Below are 19,216 nucleotides of genomic sequence, written 5' to 3' on the forward strand. Positions count from 1 at the left end.
ATGTGCCGATTTATCAGTCTGGCTTAAGGTTTCAATCACTGCCTCACCGTCACTTTGTGTGCTTGGTGACATGAGTGCCATCGATATAGAAGAAGGATTAGCATCTATCATTTTCATAACTCTTTGTATTGCCAAAAAAACTATTTTAATAAATTGGAAAAACAAGAAAAATATAAACATAAGTCAACACAGAAATCTGCTGTTTGATCATATCAGCTTGGAAAAAATGTCAGCCCAAAGCTCAAGTAACTTTGAAAGAATTCAGTCTCTCTGGTCTCCTGTGGTTGACTCCATGACTTAGGGGGTGGAGGGCTTGGTCGTCGCTGCTCCTTGCCCTTCTGCCGTGGTTTGGGGTGGGGGTCGGGGCTTCCGGTGCCTGGCGGGGGCGGTGGGGGGCTCCGTTGGTCGGGGGGTCGGGTCCGGTGCCTGGGTGGGGCGGGCTGGGGCGCTGCGTGGTCCTCTGGGCTTGGGTGTGGGGGTGCGTGGTGGGGGGTGGGGTGGTGGTCTGGCTTGGCTTGGGGGGGTGGTCCCTTTGCCTGTGCTGGGGGGGGTTGGCGGGGGGCCCTGCTCGGGTGGGGGGGGCCCAGCGGCGCCGGATGGGCTGCCCATCTGCACCTGGGGCTGGGATCGGCCCTTCCCTGGCTCTGGGACGGGACGGGACAACCCTCTCGGGGCCCCCGGTCGCTCTGGGTGTCACCCGCTTCGGCTGCGGGGTCTGGGGTGGGGTGGGGTGGGGGGCTTGTCGGCCCTGTCCTGTGGGGGGGCGTTCTGGGGGGGAGGGGGGGGCCATTATTAGTACGGGTCGGGGGGGCTAGCGGGTCGGGGTCTCCGCTGAGGCAATCAGTGGTTGCCTCGGCCGGTTGGCCTCCTCGGTCCCGTCGAGGCCTGACCAGAGCTCTTCTAGGGCCGGCGTCTGGGGGTGGGGGCCTGGGCTTGCTCCGGGGGGGGGCGACGCTTTCTGGCTCCTCTCTCTCTGTGTGGGGTGGGTGGTGCCGGGCCTGGGGTGTCGGCGCCTCCGGGGGTGGGCCCCTGGGCTGGGTGGCCCTGGCCCCTTTGCTGGGGGTGGGCTGGGGGATGGCTGTTTGACCACCGGGGGACAGTCTACCAGCTGTCCCTAACTTACCCCCTTCCTTATATAACCTCATATTAGGGTGAGGGGGTGGGGGGTCTAGCCTGCGATGCGCCTTGGGGGGGGGCTACTTGGGAGTGGCCCCCCTCCTATGGTTGCCGTATGGAGTGGGCCCCCCCTCTTTCGGTTTTATTTGCACCTTAGACATGTAGGGCCCTTGGTAGGGGGGGTGCTTGGACATCACTGCAAGCAAGCAGCAGATGTCCTCCTGGCACCCTACCCGCCAATTTTAACCGCACCTTAGACATTTAGGGCCCCTTGGTGTGGAGGGTGAGGGGACATCACTGTGAGTAATCAGGAGATGTCCCCTTAGTGCCCTACTCGCCAATTTTAACTGCACCCCCCTTAGTACACACACCCCTCCCCCTTCAATATATACATTCAAACATAAACACACACACATGCACACAAACACCCTCTCAAACACCCATACACGCACACACATTTTACAAGGAAGGTGGGACCTGGGTCCATCTGTCCCCCTACCCCTTCCCTGGTGGGGGGTGCGGGCCCCTTGGCGATGGCGGCCGTGTCCCTTGGGTGCCGGCTCCCTGGGCCCGGCGGTGCCCTCTCCGCACGGTGGGGGGGTTCATATTACACCTGAGCCGGGGGTGTTCGTGTCCCTGGGGGGTGGGTCCTGGTCCTTGCCCCTGGGCGCTGGGCCCCGCCAAACTTCCAACATGGCCGAGCCTGGTCGGGCCATATTTATAACATCCCTTGTGGGCCGCCCTTTTTTCCCCGGGGTTCCCCCCTCCTGGGCGGGGGCGGCGGGCCCCTGCCTTGCTCCTACCTGGACCAACCGTGGGCCGGGTGGGTGGCTGCCTGGAGTGCGGAGCGGGTCTCCCTTGGGGGGTCCTGGCTCGTACCTGGGGTCGGGGCGGGGGGATGCCCGGAACTCCTGGGTGGTGGTGGGGTGCTCGTCTGGGGCTGTGGGCGTCCCTCTCCGGTGGGGCCCTGCGTTGGGCTCTTCCGGCGCGGCGGGGGGCTGCTTTCCTGGCTGGGCTGGGGCGGCGCTCTCTTTCCCTCTGCGCCTCCCTGCTCTCTGGCTCTGGGGGCCTCGCGGCGGTCCTGCTGGCCCTGGCCTGGGTGGCGGTCTTGGTCGCCCGGGGGGCGGTTGTTCCCTGCCTGTTCCCGTGTGGCGTTGGGGGAATTCCGGCTGCCGCTGCTGCTGCGGCGGGGGTATGGGTGTGGGGGTGGCTGGGCGCTCCTCCTCCTTCTTTTCACATTCCACCATCCATTTTAGAAGAACATAAACACTCACCTGAGCACAGGTGTTAGCTCACCTTTGCACTAATAGTTTGCATGATTGAATGAATGAAAGATTTCACACTAGTTGGTTTAAAGGCATAGGTATGCGTTCGTGAACACTATCTGTTTTGTGTGCATGTTGACATGTGGACATTTTTGCGGCTAGCAGGTGTGTTGATAGGTGTGCCCCGCCCTTTTTGTACTACATTTGAACCGTACCGTAACGATAAACAACCAGTAAACCTGTCTGCTCTATGCTGCTTCATGGTCTTACCCCCCTTCCCCTCCTATTATCACCCTCCTACCCCCCCCTCTCTCTAACGTCCCTCTCTCTTCTTCCCCTCTTTCCTTTTCCGTCCGGTCCAACACCAAAGATTTTCAAACATGATTGAAATTAATAAAGTTTGGCCTCAATTACAAAAGGGGTTTATTCAGACACACCTTTGGTTTGTCTGAAGATGAATAACCCCTCTTGTTAAAATAAAATATGTCCAACACAAGAGGCCCTCAGCTTTCATCTGTTTGCCTAGCTGTTGGACAGGACAAGTTAAAAAAAAAAAGAAAAAAAAAAAAAAGAAATATATTTTTTATAAATCCCCCAAGCTTTCATCATCAGAACACAATGGATTCATAAATAGTCTTTCTGAATACATTCATATTTGTTCTGTTTTTACTCCAGCAAACGGGTGATGTCATATTTGTTGTAAAAAAAAAAGAAAAAAAAAGTGGTGAGCATGTGTCCGAATTGCATCAAAATCCAGGGCAATTGAAAATCCTTCACTATTTGTAGGGGTTAGGGAGCAGTGAGTGAATTTCAGACACATTCAAAGTAAACATTCAAAGGACACAGTCCTTTGAATGCTCCTTTAATGTGCATGCGGACACACAAGCAGCAACCTTCTGGAGTTACACACGTTTCACTATATCAATAACAAGGTTTAAGGCCCCACATAAGCCATGTGACAGGTACATGTTGGGTCTCTAAAGAAGGAGGCGGGGACATTTCCAGGATGCCTTTGTGAGCTGAAGGTATTAACTGCCAATGAGAGCTACCCATATAGCCCTCACTTTGATTGGTGATGACAGATAAGCAGATATAGCTCTGCCTGTGTAACATTACCCCTCTGGGTGCTGCTCCCTGCAGCTTTGCAATTAGACAAGGAGGGGAGGGAGCGCAAATCGACACAAATGACAGCAGGAAGCCGACGAGAAAAAAAACATCAATTCTTTCACTCCATTTTCTGCTGCGATTCTTTTCAATTTTCCTGTGAAACAGTTAGTTTCTAAGAAAAGTCATTGGATTTCACAGCAGTGATAATTTACAGTGAATCTACCACTAAAAAGGCTGGCTCAAATGTTATGTTCTTAAAAAGACTCAAAGTCCCACTCCGATCATCTTTTGATCTATTGTCAAAGTCTTCCTAGTGACCTTTTAATTATGATTGTCGTTTTTGACCAAAATAATAAAAAAACAAACTTTTATTTTCTAGGAAGTTTCTAGAAGTTCACCTCTGAGTTGTGGACAGCACTGTAAGCATTGAGCAACCTTGATGCCTTCCCTGTTGCTGAGAGCTCTCCGTTTCCACTCTTTCCTACTGGCTTACAGCCCCTCATTACCCTAATCTAACAACATGGTGCAACAAAAATGGCGACCAATATTAGGGCTTTCCAGCCAGACGAGGTAAACAAAGACGTACATGGATCTAGCCGTCTATTTGCATCAGAATGGAGCAGAGCAGGAAGCTTATGGCCCCCCCACTGTATTTTCTACTTCTTTTTCCGTCTGCGATTTGAATAAAGATACTCGGAAATCCTGTTTTAATCTTAATTTATTTTATATATGTTAAAAACACACAATTTTCATCAGTGTATGTCTTTAACAAAAAACAAGAGGATAATTTATCCATTATACATTTATAATAGATGATAGTGCATATAAATATGATCATATTTTCAGCAGAGTGAGTGAAACAGACTGTTAAGCTGTTACACAGCATTGGAAATTATGATTTAAATGAATGAGGAGGCAGAAGTGGGGTTTAAGAAGAAAATGAGAGCAAGAGAATGTTCCTAAAATCCCCTTTCTCACCATGAAGAATGTGCTTTGATGTTTTATCTCTAAACCAACAAAGACAGTCAAAGCAGAGAGAGCTGGTCCAGCAGCCAAATCTACTCGACAAAAGACGAGGAGCTGCGACAGGAAATGGAGGAGGAAAAAAGCTTAGGAGCTGGGGGAAAGAGAGATGCTGCGTGAAATAACGTTATGTAAAAGGAAAATAGGAAACTGGGAATTGCAAAGTTGCTAAACACGCAGGATCTGGGAATAAAAACACGCCTGAGGAGAAGGGGGACGATGGAGGAAAAGAGAAGCAGAGGTGTCCAGCGCTGAGCAGCGGTGGTGACGATGGCTAATGCAGCACGCTGTGACGTCAGCCTTGCAGCAGAGCTGAGGTGAAAAGTGGTGGGCTAAGCTGTCCTCTGTGGCCTGCAGTCAATGGAACTGCTAGAATAAAATGAGTGTGCAGCTACAGTGATGAAAAAATGCCTCAATGACCACAACTGATCAGTCTTATTGAACTGAGAAAATCATTTAAGCGGATCACAGGATGAATAAGTTCCTGTTTAACATGTAAACTGCTGCACCTCAAACAGCATTAAAAAAAAAGATAAATATTGCAAGAGGAGCAAGCCATCATTATTAAGTCTATGCTGCTTTACACCCCCAGTCTGCTGCAGAACAGAAGCACAAAATCAAGAAGCACAAACATCAGTTCACCTCAGTAAACACAACACAGACGGGAAATGAACTTCGTGAACTTGCAGGACTTTTAATGCAAACCAAACCACACTTGTACACTGGGTGTGTAAACATGTAGATGCCGATGTCAATAAAAGTCCTCCTCACTCATGGTACAGGTGTAGGAGCATAGGTCAGAGGTGTAATTTAATGGCTGGACGCAGAGAGCAGGGCAGTGTTACACTAGTTTCAGATGACTGCCGTCCTGCTCGTGTCCTCTGCACACCACTACATAAAAAAGTACAAATATTTTGCACCTAATCATGGCAATGCTGTTGTAGCCATGCTTCTATATCAGGATTTTGTTTGATTTCTGCTCATGTTGTGGTTAGAGTTACGGTGACAGCCCATAAACAGCAGGCTTCCTCCATCCCAGTTGATTCCAGAATCAAGTTCAAGATCCTCCTGTTAACCTATAAGGCCTTACATGGAATGGCCCCTTCTTATATTAAGGACCTCATAGTCCCTTACCATCCAATGAGAACACTTCGCTCGCAAAATGCAGGACTGCTTGTGGTTCCTAGAATTAGTAAAAGTACGGTTGGAGGTAGAGCGTTTAGTCACCAAGCCCCTGTCTTATGGAATAAACTCCCAGCTCATGTAAGAGAGGCCAATTCAGTTTCTACATTCAAAGCTAGACTGAAAACATTCCTCTTTGGACAGGCTTATTGTCAGACTAGTTAGTATTCAGAGATTATTTAACTTAATGTTAATTTGTTTAAATTAAACTTAATAATAACTATTTCTTTTAAAAGGCTGCTAGAAGTTGAAGCTGGGGTAACTATGGTGCACTGGGGTTCTGTCCTCTTTCCTGTTTTTACTTCTACCCTTCCTCTCCTCTATTCTTGATCATAATTTATCATTTAGTTCTCCATGCCTCTGTTTGGTGCAGTGCGATTCATGTATTGTCCCTCTTTTCCTCTCCCCTCCTGGGGAGTGGGAGTTCTTCCAGACTCCAGTTGGCTCATCCGTGCTCCAGTTCCTGACCGTTTACCTCGCCTTTGCTCCTGCTTCTACACCTGGCTGTGGATCCTGCCTCTGGCTCATCTCTGGCTCGTCTCTGCTCTGTACCTGACCGAGTACCTCATCTCTGCTCCTGCTCCTACACCTGGATGTGGTTCCTGTCTCCGGCTCGACTCGCGCCTTTGACTGTCCCCACAACCACGGCTGGATGAAGCTCGTCTGCTGGACTTTTATATATGTAGTTGTAGATTTAGATAAGTTAATTCTTCTCTAAGATTTCTGGTAAATCGCCTGTCCGTCCTGGGGGAGGATCCCTCCTTCATGTGGGCACCCCTGAGGTTTCTTCGTTTTTTCCGGAATCCGTTTTTTTTTGGGAGTTTTTCCTTACCGCGAAGGGGGGTCTAAGGGCAGGGATGCCAGTATAGCTTAGTCAGTTTGTTAGTTCATTTTAGTATTTTTCTATTGAACTCTTTGTATTCGTGATCCTTTTGATTTCATGTTTTACTTCGAAGCCCATCGAGACGACTGTTGTTGTGATTTTGGGCTATACAAATAAAATTGAATTGAATTGAATTGAATCAATTAACGTCCCATTCAGCATTGACGTGTCACTCAAATCAGATTTGCACAGGGAACAACATCTGAAAACTAAAAATCCCAAAACGCAAGACAGCAGAGCCATACAATAGTACAGTGGTCCACAGGCTGGGTCTGTGGAAGAGTTGGTGCCGGGCCACAGACAAAAAAACAACAACACACAACCTAACTTTTTTCTAATTTATTTATAATAGGATTATGAAGGAAGTTTCATTCTGGAAAACTACTGGATTCTCTCAGCCACAGCCGACTCATTCTTGAAACGTTAAATCGCTGGTAATGTGTAAAAATAATTAAAAACAAAAAGTTTAGAAACAAATGTTTAACAGACTAAAACCAGGAGTCTTTACTCCAAATATGGATTTGTTAAGGCAGAAGTTCCCACTAACTATAATAATAAACAATATTCAACAACCGCCTGTCTAATGTTACGAGGATGTTGCCAATAAAGTGGGATTCACTTTTATTATTATATTTACAAAATACCAGTTTTAGTGACCATTTATTTATTTATTTTTACGTTACACCTTCAAAGTCTGACAAAGTTAAAGTTGGTGTCTGATTTTTTAGCTTCCACTTTGACATTAATGGTTGAAGGGAAAATCTAGATCACATTTGAATGGTTCCTACAGGAAATCTAGTCTACAAATAAAGTCTAAAGCATCTGCAGACATTTTACAGATGATGGAGTTCTAACCACACTACAACTCCCAGCATCCCCTGACCACACTTCCTGGATGCTGCACACCTGACTCAATCAACCACAGCCTACTTAAGCTCTGCACTGAGTATCACTCAGTGTGAAGTATTGTTTGAGCCACTCTGCCGTCATTACCGAGTGTTGGACCTGATTTTCTGTCTCCTGCAGAGTGCAGTGTGTCTGCATGCTATTGACAAAATATCAACTGAGCCTTCTCACGTTACAAGAATTTCATCCTGTTCCTTATTTATAATTTTTTTTTATACACTGTATTTTATCCCACGAAGGGAAATTCTTTCTCTGCATTTGACCCATCCCCTTGGGAAGCGGTGAGCTGCAGCCGAAACCGCGCTCGGTTAAGCGTTAAGGGTCTTGCCTAAGAACCCTCACTGGGTGATGTTAACTGCTCGCCATTGATGTGGTAATTGCCCCCAGTACCATTGCTCATTCCCCTCCGGGAATCGAACCCTGGTTTCCTGCATGGTAGCTTCCCACCTTACCAACCGAGCTACCCAGCCGCTAAGAATGAAGAATGAAGATTCTTATCTGAACCAGCTCCACTCATTCATAGATGAATGAATATAAGTGATCCTGTTAATGAAGGAAAAATGTTGGTAGAGTGGAACCCACAATAATCACTGTTAGAACTTCAAACTGACAAGAGTAATTTCTGAGGAATTGTTGTTTAAACTAAACCAAACAAATGAAGTAGACTTGAACAAAATTGATGGAACACCTAAAACAATGAAAACCATTGACCTGCAGACACATGTTAAACAACAGCATGTCCTCCAGGTAGTATGACAGGTGTGAAAACAACACAATCACCTCCATACACCTGTGATGAGTCCGTCTGCATATGCAACCCCTGTGCTATCCTAGGCACTTTAACATTGGGAGTTGGGTCATCTAGACCCACTAGACAGTGCTCTGAACCTTTTTTCTTCAATGATTTGTGATCTTCACTGGTGTCCATGGATTACATGAAATCTTTCCACCTTTATCCACCTTTATCATGGTAGGAATAACACAATGCAAAACAAAATGCAAGGTTGGGGTCATCTAAGATAGCACAAGGGTTAAATGGGCTTTGGTTGTCGTGTTGTACAAAACTAAACATGGAGACAGGAAGACAGAGTAGTCTGCAGGCCGTGTCACACAGCCATCCATTGCACAGATGAAATCTGGTCAGGTCTGGTGAATATACGTGGAAAAAGTGGGAAAAGTTGTGATCTTTATCCGTCCTAAACTCTTGACGGATGTCTGCGCACATCAACAAATGAGGAACTTATGAATCTCTTTCGCATGTATCACGAAAGACCAAAATTTCATCTGTGGAAAAGAAGCAATGTACGTCTTGGCAGTGTGACACGGCCTTGAGGAGGTTAATGATAAAATCATTAACAAGGTAATGAAAGCCCATAAAACATTCTGTCTGGAGAAAATCACACAGAGTTTAAACCTTTAGATGTTGTGTAACTTCTGAAGCTTCATGCTCAGTGTGTTTCTGAAAAACGGAAGCCGGTTGTGTTTTCATACCTCAGAGTTGAAGCGTATTTGACAGACGTTGCAGGAGATAATTGGCCTCTTAGTTTTAACCAGTGGTGGCCCGAAGGTGTGTGTCATTACAGCCTTCTGGACAGGGTCCATCTGAGGAGAGATAATCCAGAGGTCACATGAAAGATTCAGCAACGCAGACAAATTTCAGCGTTGCTTTTTCTACCTGCAGAGTACACAAAAATCCAACTTGGTAAATGTAGAAAAGAGGGGAAGACTTCAAAGAAAAAGTGAAAGTGAATGACAGGGCAAGTGACCGATGGGAGAAAGCTTTGAGATTTAAAAGTGAAGGCTGAATTGATGTGAGAGCCATGATTGATGTGGACAGGAAGGTGTGCGTTTTCTCAGCAGCAGCTGGTGCTCCCGTCTGTGATTGAGTATTTGGGCGCTGTTCAAACGCTTTAACTCATCCAAGGTTTAGAGGCCTAATTACACTCTACCTTTCTGAAAGAATTCCTGTTGTGACTGTGAGTCCAGTGCTCTGTTTCTCCACAGCATTAGACCCCCCAATTTAATCAAACATCCCTTTGAGACATCAGCAGATAAAGTAGATTTAAGGTGATCAAACTGAGGACTAGATCTGGAAAGGGAAATCATGTTCAACCCTTTGATTTTCACATGATTTTAACCCTTGTGCTATCCTTGACACTTTGACATTGGGTGTTGGGTCATCTAGACCCACTAGACAGTGCTCTGAACCTTTTTTCTTCAATGATTTGTGATCTTCACTGGTGTCCATGGATTACATGAAATCTTTCCACCTTTATCCACCTTTGTCATGGTAGAGAGAACACGTCAATGTAAGGATGGGGTCATCTAAGATAGCACAAGGGTTAAATGATGTGGTCCTCTACTGGAGGGTTGCTGGTTTAATCCCAGTTTCCCCAGCCTGCTTGTTAAACTGTTGTGTGAATTAAACTGTCTATTGCACTGTAATGTCTATGCTTAACTGCGACAGAACAAAAGAAAAATGGTTGAAAGAGCTGTTGCAATATATAAAGGTGCCAGAAAATGTTTACTTTCAACTGCTAAAATAAAAAGAGTCTTGTCTGTAAATGTTTTTGAAAACTACTAAATGTTCTTCTGGAAGTTTTCAAATGATTATGTTGGAGCCAATTCAAAATGTAAAAGTGGATTTATTCTCATCACATCTTAGTCACAACAGTCCTTACGGGTGGATATGGGCTGCTAGAAATATCAAGGTCGTGGACTTCTGAACCACATGCACATTTTATTCTACGGGCATGCTGCGAGCAACACTCATTCAACAAATAAGGGTAAGTGAGGGTGAAGCAGATGTAAGACACTGGCAGTTTGTACATATTTTTCATTTTTTTTTAACTCCCAAAATCCTGTGGACTGCACAGGTGGTCCATTAGTGCTGTTCACAAGATAAGTGCACACTATTCATGGTGAAGTCTGACTGTTAGAAATCAGACAGAGTGTAGTATGTGCTGACATCCTACAGGCGTCCCACAGAAACAGGGAAATTTCTATGAATCTTCTGACACACAAGGTGTATATTTGAATAAACCCCTTCTGTAATTTTGTAATCAAGACTAAACTATATTCATAGTACTTACATTTGTAACCGTTTTTTGTTGGACCGGATGGAAAAGAAGAGGAGGAAAGAGGAGAGAGTGATGTTAGAGAGGTTGCTGGAAATGTATAATCATTACTGTCAGGTGTAGATGTATAATAAATGCAAAAGGGGCGGGGCCTGTCCACACACACACTAAAATGTTACAGACATACCTGTTGGCTCCAAAAATCTTCACGTCATAATGTACACAACACAACTAACGTTCACACATGCATACTTATGAGTTTAACACATGTGAAACATTTCATGTAGTAACACAAACTATTAGTGCAAAGGTGAGCTAACACCTGTGCTAGAGTGAGTGTTTTTGTTCTTCTGGGGTGGATGATGGAATGTAAAAAAAGAGAGTGAGTGTCTGGTCATTCCCACACAATACACGAAGACCCCCGCCGAGCCAGCACCCAAGGGACACGGCCTTCGTCGCCGAGGGCCTGGTTCCCCCGCCAGGGATAGGGCAGGATACGGAAGATCAGAGGTTCCACTTTCCTTGTATGTTTATTTGTGTGAATGCATGTGTGTTTGAGTGTACATTGTTGTGGGGTAAAGGTTGTGTGTACTGTACTAAAGGGTGCAGTCAAATTTGGTGGGTAGGGCACTGAGAGGACATCTCCTGATTGCTCACAGTGATGACCAAACACCCGCCTTACCAAGGGGCTTTTCTCTGTCTAATAATATGACAATCGTTGCTTTCCATTTGGCCAGGGCTTATTTGTTGCTGCATTCCTACTCTGTTTACGTAAGCTACAAAGGCCATTTTGGTCCAGTTGTTCTGCTCAGAGGACCAATTGTTTTCAGACTGAGGAATCTCAGAGCGAACCCTTCTTGGGTGTATTCAGACTGAAAATTTGTTCCGGATTATCGGAGAAAACAAACTTTGGTTCACTTTAAGAAAACCAAATATGTTCAGTCTGAATAAAGCCTTAGATATCATGTGCACACAAGAAGGAGTCAGTAACTACTACAGTGTGGCGTAAGGGCACTGAACGACAGCATCACCGGTACGTCATAAATTTGTGCAACTTCTCATATCCTTAAGAGTATTTCACTCTACACTTACCACACGTACAGCAATAGTACTTTTTCAATTTCAAGACATCTCTTAAAGTGGCCGTACGAGCTTCAAGGGAACTGCAAGACACATCTGCGCTCCCCTTAAGAGACAGCCGCCTCTCTCTACAACCTTCTACGGACCTGAAATCCAGAACCGGCAGCACCCGTTTGGGTCAACCCCTATACGGGTGCAAGTCTGAGCATTTAGAGTCGGCCCGAATGTACAGTTGTTTAAAAAATAACACAAGTTCAAAGGGTCCTGAAAATGTGAAATGTTTGCTTTTAGAAATGTTTCAAACATGATGCATATGTGAAACTCGTCTTTTCTGATCAGCTCTCTTGTGGTATTTTGACTGAAGTCCATTTCTAGAATTGTTTGTCAGCCACATCGCATGGGAGATTCTCATACTGATGCATATGTTGGTAGTAATAATGACCCGTTTCTCTGTTCTGTCTGTCACATGCAGCTGCCTGTTGCGCAGCATGTTGATCTGTCTCTAGTGTCCTGTTACTCTGCCTGTTTGCTGCCTTTCTTCAGCCACCTGTTCTCGACAGGATCTCCGTCTGTGCTTCTGTCCCATTTCCACCTCTTTGACTTATTACTCTATTTTCTGTCTCCCCTTACACCACCCTACGCTCAAATAGTGACACTTGTCCTTCCTACTTTGTAAAACCAATCTACTTTTCACATATGTGCTGGGATTTCTTTATTATTAGTCTCACCAGGTCTCGTTGTTTCGATGTAGTTGTTAAAAACTGCAAATTATTATTTAGAAATAGACAATCTTTTTTAAACTGTTTTATCATTCCCTCCATCTGACCTGTTTATCTACAAAGTTGAGAGGGCAACATTTTTCAATAATACTTTTTAACTAAAGGCTGTAGAAAGGTATATATTTTTTAACACGGTTGCTTTTTTCTGAATTCACTGAAGTGCACATTTGGGTGACCCTACATGAATTTGGTTATATCATAGTGTTACAGTTTTTCTGTTTAGTTTAGTCTTTGGTTAAATGGGGCTATTGTTAAGAGATAGATGAGAGGAGCAAAATCCTGACTGTGTAACGTTGAGCCCCTGAGCGTGGTCCTTTGTTCCCACTACCAAAATATTACAGGAAGGAACAATTCTCTGTTCTGTTAGTTTAGCTCTTAAGAAATTACAACATGCCAAAGTCGTTCATGTTTTTTAACGTTTAAGCTCCAGCAGCATCCCTCCCAGCTGGATGTTGTATCATGTTCTGTCTGGCCTCTGCCAGGCTCTCTACTGTCGCCACCTCCCTGCAACAGAAGCTCTCCTCTGCTGAGAACATAAGCTGACAATGTCAGTGCAAGCACACATTCAACAGGATATTAGTCAGAGATCAGAGAACAGTCTGTTCCTTACTTTGGGTCTTACTCCCAATTTGAAAAACATCAGTGTTTCTGAAAACAAAATAAATAAATAAATGCGTGTGTGTTTTATTTTGGCTTTCGCTATACTGTCATCCCTATGGTTCATTCTAAGATTTTAAAGTAAGGAAGAAAAAAAGCAACTGTAAACATAGCATAAGCTGCTCTGAGTCTGTCTGCCCAATAGTGGAATTTTGCATGATTTTTGCATATATTTATCAATTAGGCAACCTTTTAAGTGAATTCAATATTCAATGTAGTAAGTCTTACAAATACAGGAGTTTAAGCCTTAGTCACAACTGCCCTTGCGGGCGGGTCTGTGGCTCAAAAATTGGCAAACGCAGGTGGCCCACTATAAAAAAAATCAAGGGTATAGACTGCTCAGTGAGACAATGAAATAAAAATGTTAGAGCACCTTTTTTTCTACAAGCATGCAGCAAACACTTTAACAACACATAGGATGAAGTAGGCAAGACGCAGGTATGCCGTACGCATTTTTCATTTTTTTTAACCCTCCACCAAATTCTGTAGACTGGACAAGGACTCCTTTGGTGCTGTTCATGTGATAAGTGCTCCTCAGATGCAGCCTGACTGTTAGGAATAGGAAAATCCGAGTGTAGTTTGTGCAGACATCCTACAGGCATTCACGAAGGACGTTCGCATAAAAATGAAAGAAAGACTACCTTCACTTAAAATGGCAAAAGAAGTTTAAAACAGTCCAATCCAACAAGAATGGTATTTTTTGTGTTTTAATAAGTCCTTGTGGCATTTTTCTCATGCTGGAGGACATCTATGAAGAAAATTAAGTTTTAAAACTGCATTTCTGATTATTTCCTTATTCAAAATTGTGATGAGTCAGGAGTTTCCTGCTCCACTTCATTCTGATCATCCACTGTCAGACAAATAGATCCATGTCCGTCTTTGTTTTCTTGGTCTGAGCTGGAATCTGGATCAAATCTGGACGGCTGGACAGCTCCAACATTGCTTAACATCTTTGTTGCACCACTAATGTTAGGTTGGGGTTGTAGCTGTAAGCTAAGGAGTAATATTTACGCCACGTTGCACACAAAACAATCTTGAGAATGAAGATATTCCATATTTGCTTTCAAATTGTTTATGTTACTTTAAAGTTTGTTTGTTTTTGGCTTTCAAAGTTTTTATTTTTGCTTTCAAATTTTTTCTTTTTCTTTTTCAAATCTCCTGTTTTTACTTTTAATTCATTTGCAACTTAGAAAGTTTTGTGTGGAACGTGGTGGCATAAATATTTCTCCATAGCAAGCTAGCAGCAGAGAGTACAAAAAAAAGGGGTCCAGGGTGTCCCCTGGCCAGGAGTGGCCAGGATAGGCTCTGGCAGCCCCATGATTTAGAGGATGAATGAATGACGGAAATAAATGATTATTAAGGAATGTCTTTATCGAGAAAGATTTTTCTTGCAACAACCAATCTGTAGAATGAACCAGGGCTGCAGATCGATGGATTGGAGGATTTATAAATATCTAACACGTCTAAATGTTTTGGCCAAAATGATTATCAGTTTAGGCCAGGGGTCGGCAACCTGTACCTCTCAAAGAGCCATTTGGATCAGTTTCCCACAGAAATGAAAGCACAGGGAGCCGCAACACTTGGTGTGTTCAAAAAAATCGTTTTGCCTATATATATCGTGATATTTGATAGTTGAGACAACTATTCTTTTGAATTTGGGCTATACAAATAAAATGGAATTGAATTGAATTGAATTGAATAATCCATTTGGCAATACTTGTATTGATTCAAAATGCTATCAGAATATGTATTAATTACTATTATCTTAATTATTTATGAGCTGATGTTTCCTTTGATCTTTTTTTCCATTTTCCACAACCTTCATTAGACTTTTCTGTCTTTGGTGCGGGTCTGGAATCATAAGCGGTCACTCTAAGCCCCGCCTCTCTACCTGTTCACACCTCTGCAGCTCCAAGTTTTTTTTTTCTTTATTTACAAATATTGCATATAGAAAATAGCAAATACAATACTCCACACTGTGTGCAAAAGACAATTTTCATGTTTGCCATGGAAATGAACAGAACTTCAAAAAAATCATAATAATGACAATGTAAAACAGGTTAAGCAAAAAAAAAACAATAAAGGCAAAGGAATTTGTTAAAGTTTCAAAAGAGACCATGTTTCAACTGTTCCAAGAGCTTTTTTGTTACTGGAGGATTTTATACTGTTTACATACAGTATCATTTCTTTCTGGAAAACATAAAATACTGTTGTTGTTTTTTTTAGCACTTGTGTATAAAGTATTTAGCCATAATTATAAGTAAATTAACTACATATATTTTCTCTGCATTAAGTCTTCCTTGTGTAAAATATCCCAAAAAATATGATCATCGAATAATCTATAATATTCACATACTGTGGATGAGTTCTTACAAAATGTATCAAATCTTTCCAAAATACTTGAGTGAAGGAGCAATACCAAAAAAGATGAGGCACAGTTTCTGGTGAGGAATGACAAAATGAACAGTTTATGTCCAGATCTTTTTTAAACTTAGTAAAGACGTGTTTCACAGGATAAATTTTATGAAGAATTTTGAAAGAAATTTCTTTAATTTTATTGGTGATAAAATACTTTTTGCGGCAGGGACCAAACCTTTTCCCACTAAATTCTACAGCCAAACCTATTCCAGTAAGACATAACATGCGGTTTTGTGGCAATCTCATTATGAAACAAAGAACAGATACTTTGATTATTCCTGCCAGTTGAAAAACATCTTTATCCACAACACAATTCTGTTAATTTTGAAGGAGAACATGGAGTATTTGAAGGAGAACTGCTGCACAGAAGTCTAACACCACCTGGGATGTCTCCAGTAACCAACGAAAACTCTGCAGGTGAGACATGCAGACTATAGGTGGACAGAAACTCAACAAATGACATCAGGTTACCTTGTGGATTAATCAGCTGTGTCACAAGAGAAATGCTCTTTTTAAACCAATTTTCAAGAAAAAAATACTCTTGTTTTTGTATGGAATATCTGCATTATTCCAAATATAGTAGCTCTGAGAAGAAAAATAATGCTTGTAGATCAAAGTCCATGCCAATCAAAACCTGCTTGTGAAAAGCTTTAACCCTTGTGCTATCTGAGATGACCCCACCCTTACATTGACGTGTTCTCCCTACCATGACAAAGGTGGATAAAGGTGGAAAGATTTCATGTAATTCATGGACACCAGTGAAGATCACAAATCATTGAAGAAAAAAGGTTCAGCGCACTGTCTAGTGGGTCTAGATGACCCCACCCCCAACGTTAAAGTGCCTAAGATAGCACAAGGGTTAAAGGAAGTTGTTCTATCTGGAATTTACATAATAGAATCTGTAGCTCCAAGTTGTTTCCCCCGCATGCACGACCCCCCCCCCCCCCCCCCCCAGCATGTTCTAAACAGACAGCGCAACATGAGGGTCATCATAGCAGCAAGTGGACAGGATAGTAAGGGCGTCCTAACGGAAATTTAATTAATTTTACGCGGAAATGGGTGGTTTTAATCTAGGAAAAAAAAGCCCTTTTTTTCTGCTGCTCATGCGCCCCCTTCAAGATTACCACTGACTGCCTTCACCTCTAATGGGTTGTTCGCTACAACTTGATGCCAGCAGCATGCCCGTTGAAAAAATGTACATCAACATTTTGCTCACTGTGTGGTTAATGATCTTGATATTTTGTGTGGACCACCTATGTATGCCACACAGGTTTGACCATTTCTCATCCGCAGACAGCCCCTTTCCAGCTTTAAGGGTAGTTATGACTGAGGTTTTAACAAGACAGCAAAAAGTCTTTCAACTTCCAGATGCTGAGATTTACCTGTCTATGCTCTATTATTTTAGATGCCAGTATTTGCATTAATATAAATGCGCATTACTAAAATAAATAGTATAAATGTAACAGATAAAACACAAAGTAAAATATATAATGCAGTAAGAAATGCACACAAGTAATTATAACAAAATAAATGTGCTCTTTACTGACTGGTTAACAGCAACAATTCCTGCCAAACAGAAACTGTATTGGAAACAATAAATGGTGTTATTGTGTGTCTTTGTCCTCTGAGTCCTTTCAACTCCTACAGTTTCTAAAGTCAAAGCTGGGTGAGTTGTTCCCTTTTAAAAAACTGGCAGTCATGAAGTTGCAGCAGTCCATCACAAATTGACAGCACCGTTCAAGACATGTGCATTTTCCTTTTGCAAAGGGAGCGTCATTTAAATTAGGATCCTTTGACATTTGCGGCTATATTGAATGATGAAGAAGCAGAGGTTTAATTTTATGTGAGCATGTGCAGAAGAAAGGACAGATAATGTATGCATCTCTGTGTGTGTGTTTGTGTGATCATGTCAATGTTTGTGACCATGTTGACCTTCACATGAAATGCAATCTGGAAATGAGAATGAGCCCCAGAAAATGCTGACTGCAGGAGCACAGCATGTTCTCTATTTCAATTAATTAGCTGTGAGTCATTTCATAGCAGTAAGCCACCTGGTTGAGCACTTTCTCAATTGTGTTGAAACTGCCAAATCAGAAATTAAAAGGTGTCACTTATCATCATCTCATATTTCACGCCACAATCACATGTCACACGACTGCGGACGCAAAAAAAATATAAATGTACTGCATGTCAGACAATCCCACACTCTGTGATGCTGTGTGTTCATTCAGCACTCACAGTATTAAAGTTGTGAAAGAGGCCAATGCTGGCGGGGTGAGAGGGCTCCAGAGGAAACTGAAGGAAGGGCTTCATGTCCAGGGGGGGCGGGATGACTGATGGGCTCCTGAGGAAGGCAGGGACCGGCCCGGGTCGGTTTACACTTCCTGTGGTCAGAGGACAAAAAAACAGTGCAGAGGTTTATAGTAGTGATGATAGGGTGGAAGGAAAAATGCCACTCTGAAAACACACATATGAAGGCAACAGCAATAAAAAAGCATCCATTTGATCAAATGTGTTTGAAGCACAAAACCGTAGAACTGCATGGTGCCTTTTTGTTTTCTTGGATTTGGTATAGTTATTTATTTGCGTTCTATGGTGGTTTTCTTGCTGTATTCATTGTGCCACGAGTTCACCTGGTTTTATTTGCTTAACTGTTAAAGCTGCGGTCTGTCACTGTAATCATCTCTTGGCGCTTGTCTTGGTTCTGCTCCTGGTTGGTATCATTGGATTCTTAATTATGTATGTATTATATATGTGTTTACTTTTAGGGTCATTTGAGGAAGGCTAATGCATTGGAACTGCTTACAGTGGATAAGTGGTTTTTAAGTTTAAAAAATTCCTACCAGTTCTGGAAATATATTTGAAGTGCATGTGGTTAAATATCATAGCCTTTTTTTGAGTGTCAGTTGAAAAAAAATTCTATCTACAATTTTCATTGAGCTAAAGCTTTAGACACATGCACTTGTACAGAGGTTGACTCGTACGTGCTGCAGGTTTTTTGGGATGGTCGGCTCTGTAGAGGGTCATAGAGAGGAGCAGTTGCATCTTAAGAGTTGGATCTTAAAAGGAGCGCAGGTGTGTTTTGCGGTTCCCTTGAGGCTAGTGTGACCACTTCAAGGGATGTCAGGAAAACTGAACATACCATTGTTATGCGAGTGGTAACTGTGCTATGAAGTATTTGTAAGGATACTGGAAGTTACATTCACTCATGACGTACACGTGATGCTGTCGCACGGTGTCCTTACGCCACAGTCTTTCATAGATAAATTGCACGCAATGGCTCTTTACTAGTGAGCATTTGCTTACTGACCGCACGTAAACGCTGCATCCACAGGGTGTGCATGTGATACCTAAGTGCCTATAGGATGCCCATAGGAAGCCCACACAAACTACACTCTGATAGTCTAATTTTATGCCCTTGTGCAAAACAAAAGTACATAAAACATACCTGCATCTCACCTACTTCCCCTTTATGCCTTGAACACCTGCGTACCCCATACAGATTTGCTCATTTTTTGCCCACAAACAGCCTTGTCCACCTGGAAGGGCAGTTGCGACGAAGGCCAAATTCCATCCGGAGAAAAGCAGCTTTGCGCTGATATGCAGCACTGCATAGTAGTGAGGTGTTTATGCAGTCTATGTGAATCAGCTGGTTCTGTCACAGAGAAAAGTGGCTTTGTGCGGTTATGCACTTCACGCTTAGTTTATACTTTAATGTAACGT

At 43.3% G+C, this 19,216-nt stretch overlaps 1 protein-coding gene across 2 annotated transcripts in view; it reads right to left on the bottom strand.

Moving 5' to 3' along the window:
- LOC101166104 (zinc finger protein 385A) overlaps positions 1-19,216 on the bottom strand; it is an 86,870-nt gene that overhangs the window by 14,823 nt on the left and 52,831 nt on the right. For both annotated transcript variants that reach the window (XM_078946891.1, XM_023954741.2), the window contains exons 2-3: positions 17,732-17,877; positions 8,974-9,084 (exon numbers count right to left, since the gene is read on the bottom strand). In XM_078946891.1, the coding sequence (XP_078803017.1) occupies positions 8,974-9,084; positions 17,732-17,877 (257 nt within the window). The remainder of the gene's footprint in view (positions 1-8,973; positions 9,085-17,731; positions 17,878-19,216) is intronic.

This window comes from Oryzias latipes, chromosome 5, assembly GCF_053564925.1.
Source record: "Oryzias latipes strain Hd-rR chromosome 5, Olatipes_Hd-rR_3.1".
In the NCBI taxonomy this organism is placed as follows: domain Eukaryota; kingdom Metazoa; phylum Chordata; class Actinopteri; order Beloniformes; family Adrianichthyidae; genus Oryzias; species Oryzias latipes.